This window comes from Carassius auratus, chromosome 20, assembly GCF_003368295.1.
Source record: "Carassius auratus strain Wakin chromosome 20, ASM336829v1, whole genome shotgun sequence".
Classification (NCBI taxonomy): Eukaryota; Metazoa; Chordata; class Actinopteri; order Cypriniformes; family Cyprinidae; genus Carassius; species Carassius auratus.
This window is the reverse complement of record NC_039262.1, coordinates 768,725-790,738: the sequence shown is the minus strand read 5'-3', so window position 1 is coordinate 790,738 and position 22,014 is coordinate 768,725. Positions and strand designations below refer to the sequence as shown.

The 22,014-nt window shown below is 36.2% G+C and overlaps 1 protein-coding gene across 3 annotated transcripts in view; it reads left to right on the top strand.

Annotated features, from left to right (window-relative positions):
* The first annotated feature begins 2,603 nt into the window (after positions 1-2,603).
* LOC113120455 (inositol-trisphosphate 3-kinase B-like) overlaps positions 2,604-22,014 on the top strand; it is a 33,546-nt gene continuing 14,135 nt past the window's right edge. Inside the window, exons 1-2 of one of the 3 annotated variants that reach the window (XM_026290273.1) lie at positions 2,604-2,887; positions 4,914-6,171. In XM_026290273.1, coding sequence (XP_026146058.1) covers positions 5,101-6,171 — 1,071 coding nt within the window. In that variant the 5' untranslated portion in view covers positions 2,604-2,887; positions 4,914-5,100. Of the gene's footprint in view, positions 3,028-3,758; positions 3,864-4,913; positions 6,172-22,014 lie in introns of those variants that run through there. The other 2 variants (XM_026290272.1, XM_026290274.1) reach the window with 2 other exon arrangements.

Genomic DNA, 22,014 nt, shown 5'->3' with positions numbered 1-22,014 from the left:
GCTGTTTAGCCCCTCCTCTGATCGGCTGCTATTGGTTGCTCAGTAGTAGCGTCACAACAAAAAGGCGGTGCTTAAAAACTTGATCAGAGATTTTATTGGTTATTTTCTTTGTCACTCAACGAAAGTTGACCCTTTATATGTTGACGAAGGACAAACATTTTATATAACACGCTCAAAACGTGTGGACGTTTTAACAGTTATATTATGCGGTAGTAAACTAGCGCCTGATGCAAAACAATAGCAATGTTTCAGGAACAAAAATAATTAATTCATTTTGTCTATCTGATTCAATAACTGTTTTGATAGTTTTTTTTTATTGGTTATTCATAAGCAGATACATTACAAGTATTAAACCGATACCTACTGCAGTTTTGAACACGTTATAATGCTGCAATTCAACGCATGAAATACATTCAATTTCAAAACAACAGTATACCCATTTTGATTCTTTATTGCCATCTAGTGGTTTAAAATACCACAGCCACATGAGGGAAATCTTCAGTTGGCCTAAAAGCACACAGAGGTGATTGTTATTGCCCCAAAATAATTCACAGAAACTAAAAAGCGTGTATCTGAATGTAACAAAACATATACGAATCAATATATTTATACTGCCTCACAGGAAAAAAAGGGGGGGTCTCACACATATAATAACTAGCTATAATATAATATAATATAATGTAGTTGCATTTACTGTGGTTTACCACTAGGTGGAGCATATGTAATACATTTTGATTCTGTGATGGTAGTGAGATCAAATATTAGATTAATTTTCATTTGTTTATGTATTTAATTGATGAAGGCTATTGAATCTATAATCATTAACATGCTAAAATTATAAATAAGGCTGTGTTTTTCCCATAGTTTAGTCTACTGTTCCATGTTGCCTATATTGTGGTTGTCTGGCCTGCATGTTAAAAATTTTTTTTTAAAAGGACTTTAAACTTTATGAAACATAAACTTATCAAATATACTGTACAATATGTTGACATACAGTAAGCTACTGTGTAACTTGATACATCAAATATCCTCAAGTAATCTTAACAATCATGTTTTAATGCAGACGATCAGTCTGGGTGTTAACACTTATTTAGTTTAACGCTGGCATAGCAGACTTCTTCCTAACTAATTTGAAATTCATATATATGAACTCTACGATTGCACGGACATGACTTTATAGCAGCCACAGTTGATAGGGAAATGTTGGTGGAAATGAATTATGTTCTCATGTTGCCCATATCCTGAAACTTCGAAAGATCTCAGAGACAGCTTTGAAGAAAGGAATCTTGTTATTGAACATCGTCATGCAGCCCATCTCAGTCATAGAGGATGGAAAATTAATTTTCATACCACCTATCTGCAAGCCTGTCTCATTCAAATCAGAGTGGCCACTGAAGCATTATATTTTCCATCCACTTTACTGGTGAATATGACACACTTTCATGTGCTCGGTGGGGCTGGTCATAAGTGAATCGGAGAGAAAATCAGAGCGATGTAATCATACTGTACATTGGGAGCAGTATTAGGAATTGTTGTGGTAGGTGAACAATATATTAACAGGTCAGTTCCAGTTAAAGAACTGGCTTCATATCATAATTTCTGGCCTCTGACAGAGTCTAGGCCTGTTTTTAAGTTTTTTTTTTATGAGCATACATCAGAGAAGACATTCCCACTGAGCTACTGAGACCCTTCTTCTGCTAAGTTGGTGAGTCATTTAAACTACAAATACTGGTTGTTAAAATAATTTGTGGGTAACACTTAAAAAACAACTTTAATTAATAATATCAGCACATATAACTATATAATGCTTAATAGCGAGAATGCAAATATATTACGGATTAAGAACAACTAAACATATTCAATAAAGAACCAAATATTGAAAATGTAAGTAGAAGGAGAGCAAGAAATCTTTTGATGCATCTTTTGTTAAAACATGATGATACTCATATATTTATATATTTTTTTATAATAATAATTAATATTCTAAAGTGGGTATATAAGTTACTTATATAACACTTGTACCCAAATTAAAAATATGTTATATTAATAAAAATATATACACAGACAATTTTATTTTAGAAATAAAAATACACGAATTTACAAAAATATGAAAACATTAATACATTATAATACAATAATTATATATGTACAATACTTTTATTCGAAATTAATATTTGCATTATGTGTTTCACCTGAATATATATATATATATATAATTAGCATGTTGACAGTTACATTATATAAATTATGTATTTGTGTATTTTTACGTGTGTGTGCGTGCTTGTGTATATACTATACTATACTATACTATACTATACTACTATACTATACTATACTATACTACTATACTATACTATACTATACTATACTATACTATACTATACTATATATACACCTCAAGATAAAAACATACATACAGATTCAGTGAAGTGGGTGCAAACCTTTGTTTTGTCGATTTGTAACATACGTGTAAACAAAACAAGAAACCAAACAAACATCCATACTTTCCGCATTCTAGTAAATAAGGTAATAAATCAAATAGAGCTCTTCTGTTCTGAGACATCAAGCGTTGTTCTTCCCCTTGTGCTCAATGTGCGAAAGAGCTCAGGGAGGCTCTGCCTGTTCCGTTGAATTCAGACTCACTGTCATTTTAACTTCCTTCCTGCCTTTTGTACATTAAACAAACATACGGCTCTGACGCGAGGTGTCGAACAGCTCGTGTGATACACAGCAACACAGTTACATTGATTTAAATGGGCGAAATAACTCTTGGAATGTAACAGCAGCTGAGCAGTTCAAGTAATTATTCTGCTACGTGTTCCGAATCCACGAATCCGCGCTTCAGCGACAGTTTAAACAACAGCGTATGCAGCAAGGAGAGAGACTTGTAAGTAAGCATCCGACTCTGGTGGGACATGCTGTAAAAGTTTAGAAACATCTACATGAAGGAGGAGACCTAAAACAAGTCAGAATGAACCACCTGACTTAACGAAGTGTATTGAGAGTATTGCAGAGATCTGTAATAATGTAAGTGTTTTCTATTCGGGGTTTGTTATTAAGGGGTTGTAGAGACATCTTAAGTAGTGATGACAATACAATAGAAAGTGTATGTTTTGGGTACCGCTGTTCAGAAAACTGATTACAATACTATGGGAATATAGAAAAACTGCCCAGGATATACTAAATTTAAAGTGTGAATGTAAATGCATGTTTTCCACCTCTGCAAGAACTGTAATAAGGTTTTATTTAGAGCTTCAGTAGTTATCCATTTATGTTCTTATTTTGTACTTACATTATTTATTTATGTACTTGTATATTAGTTAACAAGTGATAGGCCTGCTCCCAATGGAATATAATTTTTCTTTGAATAAGAATGTGGCAAATGCTTTTATAGAGTTCATAAGAGAGTCGCCACGTGTTTTCCAGCTCATTCAAATTTAATGAATGCCAAAGAGTGGGCAGTTCAGTGAAGGGCTTTCATTGAGACGCTTAGAGCCTCACGAGACATTATTTTGAGTCATTTAGGTCATATTAGCCCTCTGTTGTGTTATGATCATTTTGTGATGATGAACGGCTTTTAGACATCACACTTGTTGTGAAACACAAACAGTGTGGTACACCAGTGACGTGGGATGTCTCAAGATGCATTTGAGTTGTCAGAGCAATAATAGATCATTAAAATCAGGGTGGTGGTTGGCTTAAAAGCGAGGAGGTGCATTCCAGCCTTGGACTCTCCTCCTCAAGTTAAAATGCAGGGCCATGTGACATTTATCTTGACTCTATGAAAGACATCGCTATTTAATCGAACAACCAAAATCATCCTGAAGAGGTGGATGTTTTAATTCACATATGGTTGCTGGAAGGTGAGCGTCTTGACATAGTGTTTAGGAAAATTATATATTTGCAACTAAACAGTTTCTATACACATATATTTTGCTGCTTTCTGTGGGTGTTGACACTTGGTTCATTTGCCTCAACTGCAAAAAATAATTAGTCCCAGTTGGAAAACTTACAGGAAATTGTTCTGGTTCATTATGAAATCATTTGCCTCTGAGTCTTTGAGTTAATCAAATTTCAATGCACCAGTTATACTAAACTTTTTCCCATGTCGTGGCTTAAATGCTGTAAATGGAAGGCAGCTAATGGATACCTCACTGACTGTTTTTCCTTAAAATGCTTTACATCAGCAGGGTTCAGGCCTCACTGTTAGCACAGTAAAAATATTTTTGGTATTAGAGAATTAATGTGCACCATTATCCTTTCGTTTACAGACTGGTAAATGTGATATAAGGGTTATGGTATTTGGAATATTTGTAAAATTTGTTTTGCATGAAGTTGTATTGTATTACACACCCTCAGTGATACTCTTTTCCAGGCGAAGACATAAAAGGTAATGTTATGTTGAAAGGTTATATTTGATCTGCTCTGTCTATGTTTCTGCAAATCTAAAAAAATTATTTTGTCTGACGCACTTAAAACTGTGGGTTGATGATATGTAGACTCCCCTGAGCGAATAAGCAGTGAGATTTAGTAAAGATTATTCAGACAAATAAATGAGTGAGTATTAGTTAGAAGGACAAGCAAAACTTGGTAAAACAATTGGCAGCGTCTCACTGCAGAAGCCCAACGGACACATCTTGATAGCAATCAAAACCAACGCAATTATAAAAATCTTTGGTGATCAGCAGAAGGCATTTACATGAGTCACATTTATTGTTTGTATTTCAGCAGAAGCGTTTAATGCAATTGAATATGACAACAGTGACCACAATAATCAGCACTTTTGCATTTCTAAAATGTCCTCACATTTTTATTTATTCAATCTTGCTTGTTATCATAGGCATCACACTCAGTGTTTTGCACAACAGTACGCAAACTGACTATTTAAACCATCTCTCTGTGCTTTGTTTCAGCACTCCGCTAAAGCATGGACAAGTAGTGGATATAATATGTGAATAAGGAAAGGAGTCTGGGATTGTATTTTATTCTACGTGTCAACTTTCCTTGGTTCCTCCTAACAATGGTTGGCTCCAAAGGCCAGTGGACTTTGGATGAGTAGACCTAAATGGGAGCAAAAACGGACAGAGTCAGCCTGCCACTATGGCAGCTTATGCTCTGAACAGCCTGATAATGATGAACCCCAACAACCTGACCAATAAGAGCAGCCCTCGGACAGGAAGGCCTGTGCTCCCAGTGCCCAGTCGTTCTACATTTAGCCCCGTGCTGGGGGGCAGCGGAGGTCCCTATAGCCCTGGCAGCCTGAGCCCTGGGTCACCGGGAAAATCTTTCGTCTTCCCAACAAGTACCAGTTCCAGCAGCCAAAGGTCACGTTCACCATGTCGACGGCCGGAATCGCTGGGCGTGCATGTGGGAAGTCGTGTGCGAAGACTGAGCGGGTCTGGCCTGGAGGAAGAACAGGAGAATGAAGAACGCCGTGCCGCTCAGCAACTCGAGCGCCACAAGGAACTGCAGAACGTGGAGGTGAACAAGAAGGTGGACCTGTTTGAAGCCCAAATATCGGCTCAGGCTCACAGCCGAGAGGCTAAACGAAGCCCACGGATTTCCAGAAAAACGCCCCTGAATTTTGCCCCTGTCCAACTTGCCAATCTCTCCTTAAACCCAGAGGAAACCCTTGTGAGGCTGAACAAGGATCACTCAACGGGGATCCCCAAAGAACTGCAAAATGGAAAGCGCTTCTCTGGCATGGAGGAGGGGTTGCAGATCAGCGGTGACAAGAAGAACGGGGCTGACCCAAATACGGAAGAGGGCGGCCCACTTGAGAGCACATCAGCACAAACTAAGAGCGAAGCTGACAGCTCTACCGACAATCACTCCAGGACTTCACCGGAGTCCAACAAGTGCTCAGCATCTTGGACTGAGACATGTTTAACAAAGGAGGGAGCTGAGCCAAAAGAAACCCAGGCAGAGCCCGACGGGGTCAGTATAGAGGTAGGCTCCATCCCCGCTGTCATTATTACGGACCACGGCATGGATTTCAGTGTGGAGGGCAAGGAGCCCCAGGTTAGTCCTCAACCTTACAGAGCCCTGAGGAAGCTCTCCTCTTCTTCTGCCTCTTCAACGGGATTCTCCTCTTCCTGGGAGGAATCAGAAGATGACATTTCCAGCGACACAGAGCGGTCCCCAGCGTTCCTGCAAACACAACAGAAAGCGGTAAGACCACCTGTTATACGCTGTTCTCTTTTATACTTAATTTGTTGGCTTTCATAGACAGAATAGTGGATAATTTGTGGAAAAATACAGTGTCAGACAAGAATGTGCAAATATTGGATCTTTAAAGGTATAACAGCTTGTCATTGGGACACTACCCTTTTTGTGTCTTTTTTTTTTATCTAAAAAGTGCATCTTAGCACCTTAGCGTAGTACTTTGTTTCCCTAACAGTTCTACTATGCTCCTTTAAGGGGGAAGTAAGGTAAAAGTTGTCTTTTTAATGGTACTTTCCCAGTGACAAGGTATTGTCCCCTTAATGGTCCAATTTTTGCTATTTTTTCCCGGAGCGTACAGGAATCCAGACAGGACTGGGACTAGAACAAGATTCCATATGATCACATGTCTGTTGCAATGCACTACTTCTGTGCCAAAGCTCCGACAACCTGTCTTTCTTTTGATCCAGTTACTCTGATTCTGTAAGACACAGTGGTTTGATGGGTTTCCAGTTTGGGGGAGCAAATGTAGCTTATATTTATGAATTGAATGGACATAGTAATCAAATGTGACTCGCATTGCAGACAAGGTATACGTTTTATCAGTTCATCCATTTCATGGGAATCGAACCCATGACCTTGGTGTTGGTAGTGCAATGCTATATTGTTAAGCTGCAGGAATGCTTACAAAATGCAATGAGGCTGCTATCAAACACTAATGCTTTTTAGATGTCTACAGTTTCTGTGCATTGCAGAGATGCTTAGAAGTGATAGCTTGTACACGTACCGGCCAGTCCCACAAGTTGTGTAGTCTCGACTTCCTCCATTGCTTTCACACTGTCCTTGCGCTTTCCTGCTCGGGGCTCGTCTCTATTCACCCTGAGTAACTGTTGACATTCTCACATACAAAGGTACTTCTGTGTCTTGTTGTCAGATGGACTTTTTTTCTCTGACTTTATTTGGCCGCCCTTTAAACAAAGTACAAAAGCAGAGTGAGGAACAAACAGCAGTGTATGAAGTTAGTAACAGCAACTGATTCATAGGTCCATACTCTGAATTTTATTATAATAAACTCTAATAAACTCTTAACTTGTATGTTGTGTTTTTAATAGCTTTTCAAACAAAAACGTTCATTATTAGTGAAGTAAATGAAACACGGAGACCTGCTAAATAGCATTAGCAGCTGTAAAGAATTCATCTTATACCCCATCATATCCTGCACAAGTGACACGTGACAAACTTTCTAGGGGGTTACGCTTGTCTCTGTGACATGTTTCCCCTTGTGAGATTGTGTGGGCCTGCCTATTTAGGCATGTCGCACTTGCAGATGCATCAAGAGACCCTGTGGCTAGTGTGCTGTTACAGAGAAGCTCATTGTTTAGACATGGAAGTCACGCAGTTCTCCAGCCTCACACTAAGTTGTGGAATAATGTGCCTCTGCTTGCCACACAGGCTCTAGGCCGCAGGTCCCTAAATGTGACGTCTGTTCTTTATAAACACAGTGGAGGAGAGCAAACATCCTATTGTACCATCTGGAGGAATGATAGCACTCATAAAAGATTGTTTAACTATTCACAGTGATCACAAGAGCAAGATTACTTGATATCCTTGAACTTCTGCGATGGAATCTTTGGTGTTCATGTGCAATGGCTTTGGGTTTTAGAGGGCAGACACACTATCAGAGCTGCATGTGGTTGGGATTCAGGGAACAGTCAATTAAAGTGAGCTTTCTAATCCTCACTTTACTGATCTGAAAAGTGTTTTCTAGTTAATGATCTTTAATTAGGTACATGATAAGTGAATTTCAGAAGTCTGCTAATTGACTAGTCTTAAAACGGAGAAGTCAATTTGTCAGCATGGTGTCAGCGTTGCTGCTAAAAGTATTTTTTTTAGTTTTTTAGTTTAGTTTGATTTGACATTTAGCGGCATGGTGGGAACAGACTTGGGATTCACGTTGCAGAGATATATATGCTATATGTCGAAGTGCCTGCCAACAGTTTTTTTTTTTTTTTTTTTTTTTTAAACAAGTCTTGAGAATCTTGCATGATTCTATTCTGTTTTGCTTTGTTTAGCTGTTCGTATGTGAGATGTGTCTGATGCATGACAGTTTGAAACCAGAATAAAAAGGATAATAATACATGTGGGTATTCTTACAAAGATTAGTCTACAATGCCGTGACAGAGTGGTCCGTCGGTCTAAGGTTGGTCGGTCTAAGGTTGTATTCTAGTACTGTTTACTCTCTGTACTTTCCTGTTGCTTTTAATTTGTCCTGTGAAATAAAGGCAAATATAAAAAGTCGAACATCCCTAGCTTATATAAACATACAGGCCTGATAAAAATGCTCATTTTAGAAGAATATTTTAGACGGCACTTGCAAGGCTTTTGCAACTGAACTATCTATCTGTCTATCTATAAAAACATATAAATAAAAGTTCACAAGAAAATATCAGTCTCTGCAGACTTTGCTCTCTTTTCTGAAACTAGCCTTCATGCTTAAAAATAAAAGTTCCAAAAGGGTGTTTTTGCACTGATGCCATGGAAGAACCATTTTTGGTACTGAAAAGAGCCTTTCAGTTAACAGTTCCTAAAAGAACCATTTTGGAAAACATTTTACAAATCTAAAGAACCTTTTTCGACTATAAAGAACCTTTTCTGCATTTGAAAGGTTCCATGGAAGTTCAAGGTTCTTCAAAGAACCATTGATTCCAATAAAGAACCTTTATTGTAGGAAAGCCCTTTGGCTCACATTGTGCTCTTATACTGTTGAAATATTCTGTGGTCATTTTTTTTCTTCCCTCTGTTGTTTCCAGGCTCTGAGGGATCACAAGACTATCACAAGGAAGTTTTTCAAAGGGTTATCACTAAAAATGACTAAAAACAGATGCTTTCGATGATCTCATTCTTTCTTCCAAAACAGGTTTATTGCGCATTTCATGGTTCTGCTTAGCCTCTCACCACTCACAGTAACACGGTCAGGGGTGAAATCCATGTGCAATAAACATATCTGTGCTCATTTTACTCTACAAACACTTGCAGCATGGTTTCTGTTTAGTGGGCTGCACCGGCTCTTCGGAAAATTGAATGGTGATAAAAAACCACAAACTTGTTATCAGTGCTTTCGGTCAAACAAGTGACCCAGAAAAGTTTCCAGTGGGCTTGCCTTTTAAGCGCTAATGGCGGTGTGTTGTGGTTTAATACTGCTAATTATGTCCCATGTGCTCAGCAGAGGGGATCCCTCAAGCACGGTTCCTTTGACAGCTATTGTACATTTCTCTTAACAGAGACTGCAAACTCAAGTCATTTTTTGGATCTCCAAATGTTTTCGAATAGCACAGAAAGTGAAACTATGCCACAGAGGAGTTTCTCAAGATGAAACTTTCCGTGCACTTCCTCCTTACGAACAGGTTTAAAGGTGTGTCGCCAGGATGTGTCTGGGGAATGCACCTGGACTGGTTGTAAAGTTTGTAAAAATGCACCATTTGCTCTGCTTTGCAAAGTATTAAAAATATTATTGTTGTGTATCTTTAAATATGCTCTTCAGGTTGCTTTGACTCACATTTGCAATGCATTGTTGTTGTTTATGCGGCAAGTTCTATTAATAAGGAAGATCAGCTACGCAAGATAACACTGTCCCGGTGTAAGTCAGAGGAGTGGTTCACTTTTCTGCATGCTCAGTAACTCCCCTGATCTGGTGTCTCCTTTTCCTGTGTCAATCAGACGAGGGAAGAACCCTTGTGTGTGTGTTTGTCTGTCTCTGCACAGAGGCTTGTGGTTACTTGCTCTAGCAAACCCAACAGCAAGTGTAGCCTAACCAAACCTGCTGTGAGCAAAGCTGTGAGCATTTATATTGCAAGTCTTTGCCACTTTTTGTTAACCTACCACAGTTCCGAGCTGCATTGTATTGCATGATTTAAAAAAGTTGTGTTACATGCAGCTGTTCTCATCTGGTGTGTCGCAGGGTCTGTTCTAATAGGAACAGAAGGTGAAAAAAAAACAATGTTAAATGCAAATAATTTACCATAATAATGTAGTGAGGTACAGTTAGGACAGCAAAATAAATTGGATTAAATAACTTCTAAAATGAAAAAGAAAATAAAACATCAAAACCATGCAATATAATATGTAAAACTAAATAAATAAATAATAAATAAATAAATAAAATTCAACTAACCAAATAACGATGTATAATTGCAAAAATAAATAGGTAAAAACAAATTCTGAAGGGAAAAATACAGCAAACAATATAATATATATAAAAATATTTTAAAAATAAAAGTTATTTATAAATAATATAATAAATATATATTTTTTTATAATAAATTGAAACTAACTGTATAATTATGTATAATTAGTAAACCAAAAAAAATTTAATTAATCAACTTCTAAAAGGCAAAAGAAAATACATCCATGCATTATAATATGTATATTTAAAATATTAAACAGAATAATAATAGTGTAAATAATAGTTAATGATACATTCATTTATTGTTTGAGTGTTTGAGTGTCTGAGCAATCGTACCACTATGTGTCCAGTGTAAAATCTGGGTCTTATATCAAAACTGGTTGAAATCCACAGCTTTATTGTAAAAATAAGTGTTATTTTTAGAGATTATTTATGTATTTGCACTACATGTCTCCGGTTTCTTAAGCTTAAAAACAACGCTATATTTGTTCTGCTTATGTAGGACTTTTGATTTTGACTGTATTAGGTCAATACTGAAATGCAGTTACGCTACATTAAAATGATTAGCAGTTTAATAAGTTCTGCCATATTAATGGTTGTTTTAACTGTAATATAAGCCCACAGGTTTTAAAGTTTAAGGTTTATGTGAAAATTTGAATAAGGTATGATGAAACATGTCTAGGCCTGTGGATCACTGTTGGCTGCAGGCTACAGCATGTGGGCGGACAGCTTTCTAGAGATAGTGTGTGCAGCACACATGTTCATGTCGAAAAAAGTTTTACAAACTGAATGAACTCACTCACAGGCTGTTTATTGTCAGTCTTAAAGCAATATCATGGACAGCACAAAATTATTTAATCATACCAAATAAGTCAACACTTTAGAGATCATAAATTGATTGGATAGTAAAAAGTGAGTGTTATAAACTAAAAGGGAGCCAGTAAAAATGTGCATAGGCAGTAAATGGGTGCCATCAGAACGAGAGTCTAAACAGCTCCAAACATCACAATAATCCACAAGTAATCCACACAACTCCAGTACATACATTAATGTCTTGTGAAATAAAATAAAAAAAAACTATTCAAACAGTTGCTTCCAAAGAAAGAGTTCTCTATCCATAAAGTTGCTTTCTCCAATGAAAAAGTAATCTGAATCAGGAGAGAAATATGCACAGATAAAAAAACATTTACAAGTGAAAACAATCCAAAACATTTCTAAACAAATACTGTATATTGGTGGATTTCGATGTCAGAGAACAACAGGGGAAGGACTTTTTTCCTCTGGAGGAAGTGTTATTATGGAAAATGGACAATTATTTGGGCCAAAACCAACCGTTTAAAAAAGGTTTAAAGTTTAAATGTCTTAATGATAGATTTGTTTCTTACGAACACGTAGCTATTCAATTTAAAATACATCAATTGATGAACTGGAGTTGTGTGGATTACTTTTGGATTATTGTGATGTTTTTATGAGCTCTCATTCTGATGGCACCCATTCACTGCAAAGGATCCATTGATGAGTAAGTAATGTAATGCTAAATTTCTCCAAATCTGTGCCAAACAAACAAGCTAGTTAAATAAATCTAAATAAATAATTCAATATAGGTGTGGGAATTTGCATTAAAAAGGAAACAGGATTGTTTCATAGTATAGTTGTAATCTACTTTAAATATACTAGTGGCACCAAATAGAACTGCAATAATAACAAAAGTTAGTTTAAAATAGGTTTAGCAAATACTTTCACCCCGCCCCATCTCCCATTAGTTTAGCTAACAGGTAGGTCTAGTCCAGTCCCAAACTTGCACCACTGGTTGAGGCAGAAGACACAGAAAGTTTTATTAGAGTACAACAAGTCTAAATGTACTAAAAGTATGTGCTTTTCAAATGAAGTCTAAATGTTCAGCAACCAGATATAGACTGACAAAACAAGAACTGTGTATTTGTTCAGTCTTAGCGTGGCTTTGCTCTGAACTCTTACACTCCTGCAGCGGCGTGCGAGCCAACCCAGCACAAACAGTTTTTGTGTGAGGTTGATTCTATCACCCCAACTGTGAGCATACAAGTGCTGTAGCATGATACACTGGAGGATCTGAAGGCTACGAGCAATGGAAAATGTAACACCCCTGTGGTTGACGGTTGCCTGGCGACCAGCTGACGTCAAGGCATGCCTGGTTCAAACAGCTGGGGTTCTTTGCTGCAGCAGTGCTGCTGGAGGGAGCCGTTTCATATGCAACAGACAGGAAGTGCACCGGCCCTTTTTTGTTGTTGCGCTGGCCACTTTTTTAACAACAGACTTCACTTGTAAGCATCGTAGAACACTTTGTAAAGGGGAAACCACCCTACTACTACTCATGTGTGGTTGTTTACACTTAAAATGGGAGGAAAGAGCGCTAGTTTTTATAATTGTAGTTAAATGTTTATTATGGTTTTCCTTTTACCACTACTAATTTAGCAAAAAGAAGAGCTACATAATGACATGAGCCGTTCTTAGCACAGCTGGCTGTGATAAGGAATGCAATTGTGACTGTCTTTCTGAGAAACAGATGAGTGTAATGGTTTGCTCCTGGAAATGAGCAGTGAGCTACTTCTTTGATGCCCCCTGCACTTCTCTACACTCTCTTGAAGTGGTGACTTTGATGCACAGTCGTAACCCACGGCCTGCAACTAAAAGCTGCATGCCTATCCTTATTACACGGCTTGCTGGAATACATGATTCCGATTGGTCAGTCATGGCATTGTGCACTGCTAAACTGTATAAACGCCCGTTGATTCAGGGAACTGATTTGATGTTCTTTTACTCCTTTTTTTTAAATAGCTTTGAATCAAGTCAATATTTCATGCAGTTGTATAATTCACAAAATAATGTACAGTCAGTAGGTATTTTCTCTGATTCAAAAACACGTGAGCTGCCTAAAACAGCACAAAACTTAATTACGCTAAAATATCTTGTTCTAAGATATCTATATTTTAAGGCAATGTTGCATGCATAACTTTCAGTGTCTATAATATATATAGACATTTAGCTCTAGTATAATGAAGTCAGGCTAAATTAAAGTTTGTAAAAAATAAAATAAAAATAAATAATAATAATAACTAACTACCTAAATAAATAAACCATTATGCATTTAACTGCATATGTAAAATTATAATTACATTTATTATTATAATTTGTAATTATGTAATTATAATGTGATTATTTTTATTATTTTTATAAAGTAAAATGTTCAATTAACCTAATCAAACTGAGAAATGAAATTAGTATACACATATAAAAAGTAAAATGTAAATGTATAAAATGCTATTACGTGAAGGCACCTTGTTTCAGCCATATTTTAAGGTTGCATGCAAGTGAAGGCAACAAGCTTCCTGAAAAATAAATTCAAGTCATTGATGGCTGACAAATGTTTATTATACATGAACATATTTAATTTTATAAAAATTATACAAATAATAATGTATTATATAAAAAGTAAACATATTTGTATAATAAAATATAGAGTTTATATTATATTAAAACAGCAGAATTGTATTTTATTTATGACATACTACTTTTTGTAAGCTGCTTTGACACAATCTGTATTGTATGAAGCACTAAATAAAGGAATCAAAATTGTAAATTTAAATTATTATTATTTTTTTATATGTGTGCTTTTATGCTTTTGAAAAATCATAGCATTAGCTTAGCAACATTCTAACATGTCAAGAATCTTGTGCTGATGTCTGTGCAGTTGCTGCATTTGTAGATTGTTTCCAGTCAGTAAGTTAAGTTTCTGTGATAATTATGATGCTGTTTAATGTTAGCAGCAGTAGACAGCTCACTGTGTTCTGAAGCAGAGCTTTTATGTTGTGTACATTATCCCTTACACAGAGCAGACCCACCCCTTCACAACTCCACTATACGTCATCTTCAAACAAGGAAATATGTGAAGAGGGTGTATTTTATTTCAAATCCCATAAGAAGCAAGTGATACAGTTTTCTGCTTAGCATCTTACATCAGCTTTACTCCTTTGTGTACATAAGGGTGTAGTAAAACGGCAGTTTAATGGGAGGACTTGCTTCTGTGAAAGAGCTCCCGTCATTGCTGGGAAAAGACCGGTTTCAGGACAAGCAGGAACAGCTATGACATGCTTTGAAAGGGAAGGAGTGTCAAGAAACGTGACAGTCTAGTTCTCAACTGTCAAAATGGGGAATTTCATGTTAAAAATATTCTTTCTGACTAGTGTTGAGCTGTATATCTTCCAACTGTAAGTATAAGAGTTTAGATGTTCCCAATTTCTTGACACTTTAGTTCCTGCCTATTTTTTAAATATATATATTTTTTTCAGAACAGACATGGTCTGATGCCATTTAGACATGTACCTGACGTGCCAATGGAAACCTGTACCTCAGGATTTTCAAGATACAGATGCTGAAATGTCTTACCTTTTCCCGTAAGAAAGTACTATGCTTTAGCATATCAGCCAGTAAAAATAAGAACTACACAAGAAATACACAAATTACAAACACAGATAAATACAACAGAATGTGCTAAAAATAAAATAAGGTTGGTGGTATTCAAATACAGAAATGTAATAAATAGGGAAAATAACACTGCATAGTGTTCACTGTATAAATTAAATATAAATTTTTATCACAGCTGCTTTGTTGTTTGATGATCATTAAAGGGGTCATATGACATTGCTAAAAATAACAATGTGTTTTTTATGCAGGTTTATGGGTTAAGGTAAAAAAAAAAAAACATTATTTTTTCACATAATGTAAATTTTTGTTGCTCCTCATTGCCCCGCATTTCTGAAACATGTAAATTTTTACAAAGCTTATTGTTCTGAAAAGCGAGGTGTACGCTAATTGGCCAACTATCACAGTGTGTTGTGATTGGCTGAATACCTCAGTTTACCTCAAGGAAATGTGATGCCCCTCACCAGACTGTGATGGCGTATCTCGGCACGAGGAGACAAAACCAATAAAACCCATTACAAACCAGCCATTTGTTGCATCCAGTGGGAACATAATCACTGATTATAGTGACTTATACTATCCTTTTGTGTGCTGCGTTGTGTATCGTGCAGTTTAAACATAAAACAATGTCTGCATTTGTAATTGGAGAAATTACAAACAACAAGCACTACTCTACGTTGCTTAAAACAAATAGTAATTGTGATTATTAATTACGATTATCACAATTTACACGTAATGATGTTTATACCATTGTTTTATGCAACTCTATGCCATATTTTTATATAAAACAAAATAAGCTGAAAAGACTCAAAGAGAAAATCGTTTATTGCTTTTCTATATCATTAAGCCTCAAATTTCAACTATACATTGAATTGGCATACAGAATACCAAGTGAATGATTAATTGGTGCTTTGAATGATTACGTAATTCTGGCATCCATAATTGTAAATGCGATTAGAAAATCTATTAATTGTGCAGCCCTACTAATAAGCCAGCATCTTTTTTTTTTAGCTCAGTTATTTCAGTGTTTTGATCCTTTTTCTGTGTATTATATTAGAATAAATATTTAATATTAGACTTAAACTTTGACTATAGCCTAGACATGTTGCATATTAATTGTAGCCAACCATTTATGAACCTCAAAGCATATGTTTGTGTATTTTGTGTTACTCCATAACGATATTATAATTTGAGGGCATTTGTAGTGTAGGTATAGGGCCCAAACATAACCTCAAGCCCAGGGGCCCCATCCCGTACAGTCCTGCACTGCATATGATGGTTTATCATGGTTTGAACATGATCAAAATCTCACTTGCGCAAATGCTTTATATCCTATAATAGATTATATCTAAAATCTGCAGTATGGGAATACTTTGGGGGTAAAAAAAAACAAATACGGGGTTGTCCTTGAGGACGGATCCAATTAGCTAAAAATGTGGATGCAAAGTGGCCGCAAAAGCAGGCAATACATCATACATGTTTGATCATATTCGAGGAAACCATCCCTCCATGCAGAAGGTGTGTCGCATTTATAAAAATGCTGCTATGAACACAAAATTTACAGTATAACGAGGATGTCACGTAAAACGTGCAATGTGATCAATGAATAAATCGAAAGCAGATATGATAGGTGTCTGTGAAGCGCGAAGAGACTGCTATATAAATAAACTGCTTGTTTCTTTATGTTTCTGAGTGGCGCCATTTCATCTAATACATACTGAAGTAGGGGTGACCCCGAATAGTCGACGATTCGATGCTTTGATTCGAGGAGCCTGATTCGACTTCCAATCTCACAGTCGAATATTCGCGGGCTGTTATTTATTATGCCATTTTGACTATATGGGGGAGTTCAAATGTCTGATTTCACACAGAACTTGCGGTTTTCTTTCAATAATTTAATATGCAGCCTATTTTGATAAAGCCGTGAATCTGACAATAATAAGCTTCAAATTAATATTTTAAAGTGCGTGATTAAATCCAACCACCCCTATAGATTTATGTTTCACTTTCCATAATCCGTGGATGACAGAGGAGCATCTTGGCGGCAGGGATTTAAAACTTTATCAAGACTCAAACTGAAAATGCGTTTGGTTCAGTCAAGAGCTGCATTGTAGTACTATGGTGATATCTCTTCAGCACACAGCGCAAGCAGGTCAAACTACAATGCAGAATACTAATAACTATGACTGGACTTTCACATCCATACCATTATAATGAGAAGACCATTATAATAAAACACTGTGAATCTTTAGACTTTAGCTGCTGTGTTTCTACACATTGTTTCGTGAAGAACGCATCCACAAAATGAGTTCATTCTGAGCCGCGCAGATATGTTCATGTGCATTCAGGCTCTCTTTACAGATAGCTTATAAGTCTTAATATTAATGTAATGCTGTATAAATAACAAATCATATTCTACATTAAATTATGAGTTTAATCCCATTGATTAAAAACTTGCTATCAAATGCGTCACTCTACTGGTCATCTTCAGCGCGCAGCTCAAAATAGAAATGCAGAACATTAATTACTTCAGTCATATAGGCTTTATAATGAGAGCAGAGCACTATTGTAAAAATTGTGAATTGTAAAGGTTTCGCTGACGTTAGTGTTAACTATCTTTTAATCAAAACATAAAAACATTATTTACCCATTTTGTATCTGCGAGGCATTTGTTACACATTTCCCTGTGTGTTAACATCAGTAATTATGGCTGTCGAATGTCTGACTTGATTTAATGTATTTTGCCCCGCCCCCAAACATATGATTCGAATATCAGTCGAATATCAGCAAGATTCAAATATTCCGATTCGACTATGAAAATCGTTAGTCGGGAACACGCCTATACTGAGGTACGCATGACACTAATTTTTTGCGCCTACACAAACATGGACATCAACAGAGCTGCTCTGAGAGAAAACTTAAATAAACATTTCCTAGTTCTATTTGAGAAAAAACATGATCAAAAACACTCTGAAACTCAAAGGTCCGCTACAACCCTTCAAAATAAAAGTTTGATTTAACCCATTAATTATGACAAATATATTAGTAATGTATAATGTACTTCAAAGTTATAATAACAACAATAATAATATTCTTTATAATAATTAATTTAAATATTATTTTTAAGGAATATCATGTTTGTCCATGTTTTAACCTCTGTTGTGCAGAAATTTGCCAAAAATAAAAGTTGTAACATTTTAATTTGATAACATTTTGCCTTGTTTTTTAAATTTAAAATATAATTTTTTTCTTTCAGAAGGGAGACTTCAATACATCATTAAAATGTTTTCAAGTCTGTTGTTATAAAGGATTTGTTCACTCAAATAACTTGCTCTTTTTCTTCTAAGAGTGATTGTAACTGATAAGAATTATTGTTTAATATATACCATGATTGATACCATGAAACCGTGAGACGATTGTCATACAGTGAAAATCTCATATCGTTTCCAAGCACTTTTAGAGTTTTATCTCCCTATCTGATGTAAGCGTAAGTATTGGAACAGTTGCCTTACAGGTCTTTCTGTGTGATGACACACACAGAGGCTGACTCTGAAAGAAAAGTAAGCAATTTGGATGCTAAAAGAAAAGAGGAAGTCAATTAGAACTATAGCAAGAACAAAGGGCATGCAGAAATCAAGAGTTTGGAAACTACCGGCGACATCAGCAACCAACGACGACCTGATCAGCTGAAAAAACATCAGTAGCTGATGACAGACAAATCATAAAAGCTGTAAAAAAAATAACCTAAAATACATGTCTGTATGGTGTCATGGCATGGGCATGCATGGCTGTCTCTAGAACAGGACCTCTTCTTTTTAATGATGACTTAATGTATGATGGCAGTAGCAGAATGAATTTGGAAGGGTACAAAAAACATCTTGTTTACCTATATTCAAGAAAATGCCACCAAACTCATTAGAAAGCACTTCATATTGGATCAGGACAATGACCCAAAACACCCTGCAAGTTCAGTCAGGGACTTTATCAGAGCAAAGAAATGGAAAGTCTTATTTAAATCCGATTGAACATTCATTTCACCAGCTGAAGAGGAGACTAAAGACAAGCAAAACAAACTAACAAGCAACAGTTGGAATAGGCTACATTAAAGGCTGGGTAAAAGCATTTCAAAGCATAAGACCAAGAGTCTGGTGATGTCTATGGGTTGCAGACTCACTGCTCTGATTGCATGCAAGGGATCTGCAACTAAATATTAGCTTTTAATCTTTTACATCTGCCTTAAATTCAACTGTTCCAATACTTATGCTCACATCAAATAGTGGGATGAACTCTAAAAGTGCTGTCCTTTTTATTTGGTAAAACATGTATATGTAACTGGTTGTAATTTATAAATTATAAATATATATAAAATATACATATAATATACAATATATGTATATAATATAAACAACATATATAAAATGTGAGATGAACATGATTTCCTTTGAACAATTACATTTTCATTTAAGCCTCATTATTATGTAACTGAAATTAAAAGGGAATTTTATTCTTGATCCGTTTTACAGTACAGACCAAAGGTTACCGCTTTGCATCTTCAATAATTCAACAATACTTTCTCTTATTTTGATCTTTCCTTAGTGAAAACGTGTCAGCGCTTGTGGTAAGGGTGGCTGCACTGACTGCGGGTGCATTCTGGTTCTTGAGGGGCTAATGGTGGCTTTTTAGCCTTCAAAAAAATAACACCCCGTCTTTAGCCATGTTGCTGAGTATTGCTTGCAGATGTGGAAAATACTGTCTCAGAGCCTTTTGCACTTTCCTGTCTCCTTTCAAGGGGTTAAAAGCCACTTCCTCCCTCAGTGCTCAGTGGAAACTTTAACAACACCCGTGAGGTCAAGGAGACGCTGTAAAGAGCGGCATCCCTTTCCTTGTGCTCGATATAGCTCACACTGCCCTTATCAGAACAATGGCACGACCCAGCCTCGCAGAGTGCTCCCCTCTTGATACGGCGCTGCTGCTTCCGCTCCCCAATTTAACAAAACCCTGAGCTATTGATAGTGACTTTATACAATAGCAAAGAGAGAGGAGTCTGAGAAGGGAAGGGAGGCTAAATGAGTAATGGAGAGCTGCGGTTGCATTTACGTCCTTTACGGGATAGTTTATTTTTCTGGCATTCCAAAGGGATGGCACGTCAAAGCCAAGACTGTCAACGTCTTATTATTAGACCATTTAGTGTGAATTACACAGGATTCTCCTGTCTGCTGAGGCTTTGCTTTGATTGTTATTGCGGGCTGATGTTTACAGAGTAACAGTCTGTGGTCTTCAGCAAAATAAGCACCACTTGATCATCTTAATCTTCTGGCGCTGCATGCAAACATCTTCTAGAACTCATAGGTGTCTGGTGTTTCCCATAGTGCATTGCTTTTGGAAACTTTTGTGGTTTTGAGATGATGTTGCACTTATCCTAAGAGGGGAGGTCGCTCACCTTTAGTTCTCCTTTTGACCTTGTTGTGCATACTATTAAAGATGTCAGTTTGCAACATAACAACTTTTTTGTTTTGTTTTGTTTTGTTTTAAATATTCAGGGTTTTAATTTGCATGCTTATGACTAAATGATCAAACCCAATCCAGGAAATGAACTGCAATACATTCTTAATACAATTTAAAAATAGAGGTGTATTTGCAAAACAGAGTTGCATTTTACTTGTGGAAAAAAGGAAAATTATTATATATTGAAAACACAGTGTTAGGCAAAAGCAGTTAGTTCACTTAAATACTTTCCATTTTAGAAACGTGGTGTTATGAGTAGACTTGAATTTTTTTATTTCTCTCATAGTGTAATTATTTTTTACATCGGTTTGTTACATTCTGGATTTGATTGAACGTTCTTTTGGGGACAACAACAGCAGTTCACCCAAAATTATTTTGTCCTCATTTACTCATCCTCATGTCATCCACAAATTATATGACGTTCTTTCTTTGGAATGGATAAGGAAATTTGTAGAATGTAGTTGGTTGCACTTACATGTAAATGTAAATGTTTTCTATGCAAATACAAAGAATGGGGAGTTTCTATGGTTCCAAAAGCCTGCGAAAGCAGCATAAATGAATTGTAAAAACAGTGAATATTGTTCCAAATATTCTAAAGCTATGTGATAATACAATATGATAGCTTTGTGTGACAATTAAATCTTTATTCACTGAAAATCAGTCCATCTGCACTCATGAAAATGAATGTGAGTAGTAGTAAACAAATAAATGAAACACGTCATAAGATATTTTCAGTGTGCTTGCCGTGCTTCTGCATCCTTTTTATGCTTAAAAGTTCCGTTCCTCATATACTCTGATTGCATGGAAAAGGGTGAATTTTTCATTTTTGGGGTGAACTAACCCTTGAAGTATTTCTCCAACCACAAACCAAGTTATGCAAATGTATTTCTGAATGCAAATTTGAGACCCTGACATCCAAATCCAAGCTATCCTGCTAGAGAGGCTTGTTTACCAGCAATGATTTCATAATTTGCATCATACTTAGCACAGTTTATGATTTGAGAATACATTTATCGCCCAGCAGTAAAGTGACTGATTGAAATGATTATGAAATGCTTTTGAATCATTATTTTGAAAGGAACAGTTCGCCAAAAAAAATTTAACTTCTGTTAAATTTACTCACCGTTCCAAACCGGGAGACTGTTATTTGTTCTGTGGAACACAAAAAGAGAATTTCGCTTTTTAATTTTAAAAGGAGTGTTTACAGCATTGCTTTTAAAATGATATGAAGGTGAGTAAATTATGACAGAATGTTTGTTGAGATACTAGATTTTATTTTTCATTTTAGTTTGTTTAATTTTGTTTTTGTCTAAAATGATAAATAGATTGCTGGTGACTGGTGTTTCCCATAAAAAGTCTAATACCTGTAAAGAAACTACTTTGAAAATCTTTTTCTGCATCAGTAACAGGAATATTTAATTCATCATCATGTTTCGGGAAAAGGAAGTCAGTCTCTCACAAATCACCTCAGTGATGTCAAAACAAGGTGCTGACCCCATCTCAGTCTGAAAACACTGGTGACACCGTCCTTTAGTTATTTAAACATTTAGATGGCTGACCCTCTTGACTAACAGACCGCAGACCCGTCATAGACACCTACGCATGAAACACATTTAGTCACAGAGACAAAGTGAAACAGCACTTACTGCATCAAGTTTATTTTAATCAAAAACATTAACTTAATAAAAAAGATGGCAGCTTAATTA